At 35.3% G+C, this 8805-nt stretch overlaps 1 protein-coding gene across 1 annotated transcript in view; it reads left to right on the forward strand.

The window, feature by feature from the left end:
• The window catches only part of LOC136033794 (alanine--tRNA ligase, cytoplasmic-like), an 89012-nt gene extending 82324 nt beyond the window's left edge, over positions 1 to 6688 (forward strand). The window contains exon 17 of the mRNA XM_065714704.1: positions 5840 to 6688. Coding sequence (XP_065570776.1) covers positions 5840 to 6616 — 777 coding nt within the window. The 3' untranslated portion in view covers positions 6617 to 6688. The remainder of the gene's footprint in view (positions 1 to 5839) is intronic.
• The last annotated feature ends 2117 nt before the right edge of the window (positions 6689 to 8805 follow it).

Below are 8805 nucleotides of genomic sequence, written 5' to 3' on the forward strand. Positions count from 1 at the left end.
CAAAGTCTCTTTTTCAATTGGTTTCTGATACCGCTATTACAGCTGGCCATGAATCTACATTCAAATAGTTCTTAAATAGATCTAGCAAAACTGATTTTTACCACTACGTAGTGTCGGAACGTTTTCTTTTTCTTCAAAAATGCTATTTGAAAATTGAAACAATTCGTGCAATAAGAGTTTTCCCAGAACATCAACTCGAGATCCTTAACCACCATGCCAACATGACATTTTTAACAACATCAAGCTCTTGTGATGCTGTGGCAGCTACCCTTTTGACTGCAGGAACCAGTTTTTTTGCGTGTCCATGGTTTTAACTTATATTTTCGAGAAACTAGACATTTTTCCTCTGAGAAATCCTTCAATAGCTTTGAGGCCGATTTCTTTTGCAGCTAGAAGTTCCTTTCCGACTGCTTCATCAGCCACTTCGTATGTCATTATGTTAGTCAAGGTCTCTTCATCATATATGAACGGATTTAAATTGGTGTCAATGACAGTCTTCTCAACTATAAATTCTACTTTCTCAGCCCTCACCGGTTTATTGTCAAAATCACTTAACCCTTCAGTTTCAGCCAGTTGGCACAGGGCCCTTGAAACTTTTGCACGGAACGGTACTGTAGTTGTCCACTTTGAAACGGCTAACAGGCTTTGTGTTATACCTTTAATGCCACTTTTTTGCTTAGCTTCTAGGTTTAGGCTGGATTCATGGGCATGATCAGGTGGCGCAAGGTTCATCAAACCTTCCAACCTTCCTTGCACTTGACATTATAAAAGCCAGACAAAAATTTTGCACGTATTCCTTCTGGAATGTCTTGCATTTCTTCCAAGTGTCATCAAACACTCAGCATACTTATAATGGCCTGACGGCCACCTACCATGGTAAGTTACCATAGTAAGCTCCTACCTTGCAGAATAACTTGGTAACAAGTGACCATAAGATGACACCACTAGATTAATCTTACGATAAACACCGCAGTGAAGAAATAGACAAAATTTCATCAGAATTTCCTGTTCCTGTGTAAGCAAATAAGTGTAAGTGAATCAATTTTGATACATTTAATCTTAGTATATATGCACTGTAACCCCCAATATAACACTCTTGTCCAATGGTAAATCTCTGATATTCCTAAGAAATTGGAAATATTAACTTGAAAAGTTGTTATTATTCTATGATTTTACCCCATTAACTTTGGTCTACAATATCTATTTGGTCCGAAATGTCTTAACAGTAACAACTAGTAAGAAGTGACCTGTGTCCTAAAGTAATCATACAGTGTATCAAGTGTGTAAAATTAACTGTAACAAGTATGTCCTAAAGACTTGTATCCAAAAATGTCTCCATGCATGTTGCTGTCTCTGCAAAGTATTTGCTTTCTTTTAATTGACAAGCTTTCTTTTAATTGGTATAGTTTGGATAGAAGACTCCTGGTGACTTTTGCAGGAATAGAATTTCTGGCGGCACAGGTCTGTTTCAGAGAAACAGGGCTTTTTTATAAGTTTTTCGCAAAGCTCTGTAACTAAATGTACAAGAGCAATTTGATGATAAGAAGGAAACTACACGTAAAATGTCTATAAATTTATGTAAAGGACCACTTTTAGCTTACTGACGCAATAGGCACAGTTTTGGTTGAAATACTGTATGCTTTGGACAATGCATCAGCTTCAGGCTTGTTGAAGCTAGTTAATCCATCATTTTGAAAGAAATTCAAAGTTAAGATACTATTAGAGCGGAATAAATCTTTTGTCCCTTACATGATGTTGCAAGGATTTACTTTATAAAGAATTTACATCATAGAAAAATATGTGCTATGAGATGCAACCATAGATTGTAGTAATATATCTACAGATTGAATTGGCTTTACTTTTGATTACTAGTACATTTAAAACTGTTAGTGTTATGTATAGTTAATGTATCTGTTTCTTCTTCAAATTGCACCCGTCACAGAAGCCTTATAACAGGTAGCGTTGCAAATTTGGAAAAACTGTAAACAAAACTCTGGAGATGGTTTTTTCGTAATATTTTAGGTCCTTTTTAAGGGTCAAGGACCCCTCTGAGCTGTCTACTCCCGGGTATAGTCGTAATCAGCGTGTTCAATATGACTAGAAACTGTTTTCAAGTTGCGTGAAACAGATGTGTCATGACGACCTGAAAATAAGCGTCTTTTTGTCAACTGGTGCCTGGACTATATAGTGTACTGCAGTCTTACTCCATTCATTGTTGCTCTGAAATTGCTTTAAAATTTGGCTTTATTTAGTTGTTTGTCTCAGAGCTCCTTTTTTGTTTCCAACATTTTTTGCTTTAAAAATCACGCTAAAATATTCTGCTGACGCTGTTAAAAAAAGCGGACCAAGTGGAAAACATATAGAAAACATTCAAAATATCAAACAATTTAAGGAAATCGCGAACGAAGCTTGGATTAAATTGAAGTTGCCAATAAAAAGGCATTTACTGAAGTTAAACTGATAAGAAAAAAGAAACTTTGGGTTTTTTTATCTATTCTCCTAGCAATTCAATTAAACTTGACCATCACTTATCATGGCTTTATTATGAAAGAATTCTAAGTAAGTAACTAGCTCTTTCTTGAATTCGCATCTTGGATGCACAATACAGAAATTTCATTCAAGAAGTTTCTTAAGGGAGTTTATTTTTGATCGTCGAGTCCAAAGCCAAAGAGCCTTGAAAGAGCCAAAGCCAAAAGCCAAAAAGCCAAAAAGGTTGGTAAAGACTTCCTCAACTTCAATAGCATGGTCGGGAAGTAATAACCGCCTGGTTCATTATTACTATATCCACACTCTATTTCCTTATGTCTTCTTTCCTCCTTTCAAATCTCGTCCCCTCTCTTTTTCTGTCTCTCTGTCTCGTTTATTGGTTCTTTGTTGTCACAAAAAGAGCTATTGCTGAATTTTTTTTTTTCAAAGTATAAGTAACGAAGATATTTTGTTATAAGGAATGCACATACCAATTGTGAACCGGTTTACTTGCATCGTTTTACCTAATACGCCCACCGTTTTTAATTGACTTTCTATGTGACTATATTTTTTGCTTGTTTTCAACAATATTTATTTTTTCATCCTTTGTTTTTAGGCGTCTTGATTCGTTTATAAAAATGCGGATCGTTTTGAGCTGTGCAAAGAATAATCGAAATATATTCAAAAGCTTTCTTGTATTTCAGATTAAGCCTTGCAAAAATTCACCAATAAAGATGTATATAACTTCACATGTATTTATTTTCTATTTACATTAAAATGGGCGAATCTTAATGACAAACTTAAAATGACGAATCTTAAACTTAAAAATTCCGCCAAAGGAGGAAAACGTAAATGCGAGGGTAATGTAGTATAACAGTAAAGGAACATGGCACTGTCAAAGTTTGGATTAGTCACTAAATAGACTAAAATAAAGATTAGGGAAAATTTTTTGAAGTTTAGACAAAGCTACACAAATAAAAAAAAACTTGGAAAATTGAAAGCTTCTATGAAAACTCAGTATTGGGAGAAAATGACTCGCCCCTTGTTTCCTTTGGCAAGTTTTTTTTTTTGTTGTGTTTCTTCCTTTGTTTTTTTTTCCTGCAATTATGGAATATCCTATAACTAACCGACTGCTCACTTTTAACTTATTATTAAAATTAATTGTGATTAGACGTTGTAGATTAACAAGCATTGAGGATTGACTGTCAAATATTTTGTTTAAAATTCATAGATGCGACCAAGAGCTGGAGATATTAGTAAGTAAAGAGTTCGGGTGTCTCTATTTACTTTTGTCTGAAAAAACACTTAATTTTTTTTCAGTATATCATAAGATTAAAATTTTGAAGGATCATGTCAAGCTCGTCCTTGGGGGGGGGTATTGTAGGATGGGTGAATACTGGATATTAGTCCTTGATTCTCTGAGTATAGTCTACTTCCCGGAAATGCTTTTGAGCAATCACCATAAAAAAAAAATATAAACGGAAAGGGTCCGACCCAACCACTCCACATAGATCGTTATAAAGAAATATCTTGGGATAAAAATACCTATTTTTGTACCACTATTTGGGGGGAGGCTCCTTCAGACGAATATTATAGGGATTCTAATACCAGATGGGGGGGGGAATTCTTTCAAACTTTTCAACTGGGAGAAAATATCCTGTACCTTGGCAATCTATTTTTCACAGCTACGAGGACACGGGAAAGGACACAACCCTGCTCCTGATTTGACGCCAAAACAAATACTAACTTCACTTCCTACCTTAACCGCAGCAAGTTTATTGTCTTTATTAGTGCTGATCACTTTAATGTAATTGCCCAGTTTATCTTAGAAGGATTGGACTTTTACTAAAGCTTTTCTATCTTTTGAATCAAAAGCCTGTTCATAATGTATAAAACTTAAGGGGCGTTTATTGCAACAATCACTTATCAAGTTTTCCTGCAATCATGGGGTATTTCCTCTTTGTCAAAAATCATATTCATGATCATAGGTATCTGGTTCCTTTGTATTTCTACCCTGTTCAGCTCAACCCATTTAACTGAACCACCTTTTAACTCAACCCCCATGCAATTTGACTCGACCTTATTTAACTCAACTTCCGTTAAACTCATTCCCAGTTTAATGTAACCCCTACAACAGATCAGGTTAGGTAAGGTCAAATGGGGGGGGGATTTTTCTGTGGTTGACTACATCTAAGGTAAACATGGAAAAAATAAAAGTAGTACCATTAGTCTCCTTATTTTATGCTGTTTCCAAGTATCATGGTCGCTTTTCTGACAATTAACCCCATCCTTCTTGATGCTTTGAGATAGCCCTAGGACATGTAATTAAAAAATTATAAAAGAAAACACTGAAGCAATGAAATTGTTACTTTATAATTGCAACATGTTTTTATTAATCAGCTTATCATGTTTCCTTTCATTGTTATCCGTATTTTAAAGTCATTTCAACACCATGTTTTATCTAGGAATTGTATTTCAAGGTTCAAGGTTCAATCGGGTTTAATTAAGAAAAGGAAATCACTAAACTTAAAGTACGCTGCTCTGTGACAAAACTCACGTTAAGACCCATAAACTTAAAAAATTCCTCCCTAACACGCAGTACGGCTCCCACTTCACTCTTCGACACAGCAACACGTCTCCTCATTATATATTTTTTTTTTTATCTTAACCGTAGGGTTCCTCCCTTCCTCCCTGGAAATACAACCACCTCACCTAAATAAACTAAAAAATCTAAACTTATTATTGAAATTTTCTATTGAAATCTCTTGGCGTAAAACTTTTCACCTGGTCAAGAATTCTAGAAAGCCGTTTAACAAAGAAGCTATGAAATATCACGAGATGCAAAACAACGGAAAAATATATTATTGAAAGCTTAAACCGGGGACCAACGGGGGGGGGCACACTGTTGGGAAAGAAACCATGATATTTGGAAAGAGTGTAAAATAAGGAATGCAATGGTAATACTTTATTTTATTGGCATATTCCTTTAGATATGCTCAATCACAGCATGTCTAGTAATTGGGGTTGAGTTGAACGGGTTAGGTTGCAGGCACACCTAAGTTTCTTATCTCCAACTTTGTAACCATTATACTTCAGAAACTCAGTTACTATGCTGAGATCTTATTTTTCTGTACTTTTAGTACTGTCGTCAATGATACTTAGTCAAAATAAAAAATAAAAAGTTTGTTTAACTTTTTGTGCGCAAAAATTGAAGTATTTTTATGCAATTTTTTTTTATTTGTATATTTTCGTGTTTGTTTTATTTTTTTTTTAATAATTTGTAACGGCGTCTGGTTCGGCTAGTTGTTTTATTTTTCTCCTTGTGGTTCTACTACGGAAAATATTTGTTTTAAATGTCATCGTGTTTTTGCAGAAAGATCTACCAGCTAATGAGTGGATTGCAAGCATAACGCCGGTCATTTGTGGAAAGGGTGGAGGTCGTGCCGAATCTGCTCAGGCAACTGGCACCAATGGTGGCTGTATGGATCAAGCAATTGCAACTGCCAATCAATTTGCTAAAATGAAGTTAAAAATAGATTTAGATACAGTGGGAGATAAGATGGAAAACTTGAGGATCGACCATAGTTCTGAAAAAATAGTAAAAGAGATAAAAAATTTGAATATTGGAGAAGGTCCAGAAGTTGAGCTTCATGTAGTCACCGGTTCTTTGTGGGACATTTTCTGTGAAGCTGTTGCTTCTTATAGCGAAAAGAAAGTAAAGATAGTAAAAGATTTAACTAGTTCATCTTTATTGAAGCTTAAGAATGGTTCGGAAATAGTAACACATAATGGGATTGCTTTTTATCTTGCCTCAAAGAGTCTCAAAGGTGACGGTAACTTAATTGCAGAAAGTAAGATCTTAGAGTGGACCCTTTTGGCTGAAAAAGAATTCTGGCCAGCAGTTGCTGGGTCGCTTTTGGATAATAAGAGAGCTAAAGACGAACTACACAAATTATTGAAAATGCTGAATGAGTATTTACTGCCACGTACTTATCTTGTCACAGAATTCATCACGATCGCGGACTTGGCCCTAGCCACATCTTTATTTAGTGTTTTGAAGAAAGAAACAGAAATTGGGGAGAAGTTTAAAAATGTTAGAAGGTGGTTGAATACCATTCTTCATCAGCCTGAAGTGAAGAACTTATTTTAACCTTATTGTTTGAGCTTTGGCTTATTTTGCTTGATTTCTTTTGATGAAGGATTAAATTTGAGGCTCTTTTTACTCGTTTTGTTCTTTAAGTTTTTTTTCTTTCTTTTAAGATTTTTGTTAGGAGGGAAGCAGCTTTAGTTGGTACGCTACAGAGGCCTAGGCCCATCCGTGACTTTGGATTTTTTTTTTTTTTGTCTTGTTTTTAATAAAACTGTCATTGAAAAGTGTCAAATCACTTAGCCACCTAGAATTAAAATACATTCCCTGAAACAAAAGCAACTTTTGAGCATTTATTTTTTGGAATTTTCACTAAGTTCAGTTTGGCAAAATCTCCACAGTCACGTCGGGTTTAGGAAAAGCCCTGTCGCGTCATCATTCTTAAGCCACATTGGATTAAGGTGATGTCTCCTAAGCTTGAAGTTGATCAGGAAAAAAAAAACGTCTGCTGTTCTCATGAAAATTCGCTGATAAAATTCGGTGCTATTAGGCACAAGTCCACTGTGTGCCTCAAATCATTCTGTGAAAACTTTGTAGGATTCCGATACAAAGAACATGTGACATGTAAATCTTTCACTTAAGTTTTGGATTCGAGGCTGGTATTTTAGGGGTCATTTGTCTACCTCGGCTATATATTCGAACAAACGGCAAAAATTCTTGCGTGATTCCGGTTAAGGGGTATCTGTTATGACTTAAGAATAAATTTGACAAAGCGTCGTCTAAGAAAAGCAAAATTCGATTATTTAAATTATTTTTTTCAAATTCATGTGTATTAATGGTTGGAAAAACGAACTTCTCTAACATAGAAGGAAGAACTAAGGTCTTGCTGAAAAGGATAAGGTTATAATAATCATGTTGAACAATTATTTGACGTTTTCCAAAAATCAGACTAGACTACGCTTTTCGGTGTCTTCGAATATATTAACAGCGTGTTCCCACCAGGGGCGCTAATTTTTTAGAATATAGGAGGGGGCAATGGTCTGTTTTATTGTATACGGCAATACCTTACGACTAGACCTTGATCGATGATGGTGTTGGAGGGTCTGAGGGCTTGCTCTGGTTTATCGATCACGTAGATTGGAAATCTTTTATGATCCCAATCAAACAAAGTGCAATGTGCCAACTTTTCCACTAAAAACTTGGCAGCGGACAGGGACTGTGCTGGAGGGGTCAGTGGCCCACTTTTAAGATAAGATAAGATAAGATAAGATTTATTCATCACGAAACACACATACAATATTACATTTTACTATTTCCCCAAAGGCTCTTTGGCCTGTAAAAAAGGGGAAAATGAACGAGCCACTTACTCAGAGAAGAAAAAAAATAATCACTTACTCACAGAGAGAAGAGCAAAAAGGAGAAGAGAGGAAAGTATAAATAAAATGAAAAACTATAGAAAACAAAACTAAATAGACTAATAGATTGAACAGACTAAATTAATTAAGTAGATCTGTAGATAAAATAGACTCCAATGAAATAATCAGGAAATATATATGCATACATACACGCATATACACATATAAAAAGAGATAAAATAATTTCTAAGAAGCCAATGAATTTTTAATAATTTTTTTGAACAAACCGAATGAGTGGCACCTTCGAGCTGATTCGGGCAACAGTGAAGGGCAGTGGTTTTAACAGTGAAGGAAAGGTTGACATCCATACTATTGGACAGTAGGAAACGTAAGATCGGATCAAGGAGTGAAAAAGGATTTCCAAAATTGATCCAGGGAAAATATGTTTGAGTTTCCTTAAAATACCGAGACTCCTGCATATCTTCATTTTAATCAAATCAATGTGACGCTTGAAAGACAAATTTTCATCAACAAGAATGCCCAAAAAACGAACATATCGATCTTTAGATCTGTGAATTATCCCATTTGGCTGATGAATTTCTGATAACTTGGGATAAATCTGAGAAACATGCGAAAATATCAAAAAATTGGATTTTGAATAATTTAGGGTAAGAAAATTAGCATCAAGCCATGAAATTACTCTCTCAAACAAGTATTCCAAGTTTAATCGAAGCTCGGATTCACAGTTCCCCGAAGTACCGAGCGTGCTATCATCAGCAAAACAAACAAGGACATCAGAAGATGGTGAACTATAGCTGGCACTATGGGCAAGGGAAGGTTTAGGATGACAGAGTCTACAGCAATGAATAGGTTTCTGCTTTTTTACTGCGTAAAAAA

The sequence above is a fragment of the Artemia franciscana genome, chromosome 12 (assembly GCF_032884065.1).
Source record: "Artemia franciscana chromosome 12, ASM3288406v1, whole genome shotgun sequence".
In the NCBI taxonomy this organism is placed as follows: Eukaryota; Metazoa; Arthropoda; class Branchiopoda; order Anostraca; family Artemiidae; genus Artemia; species Artemia franciscana.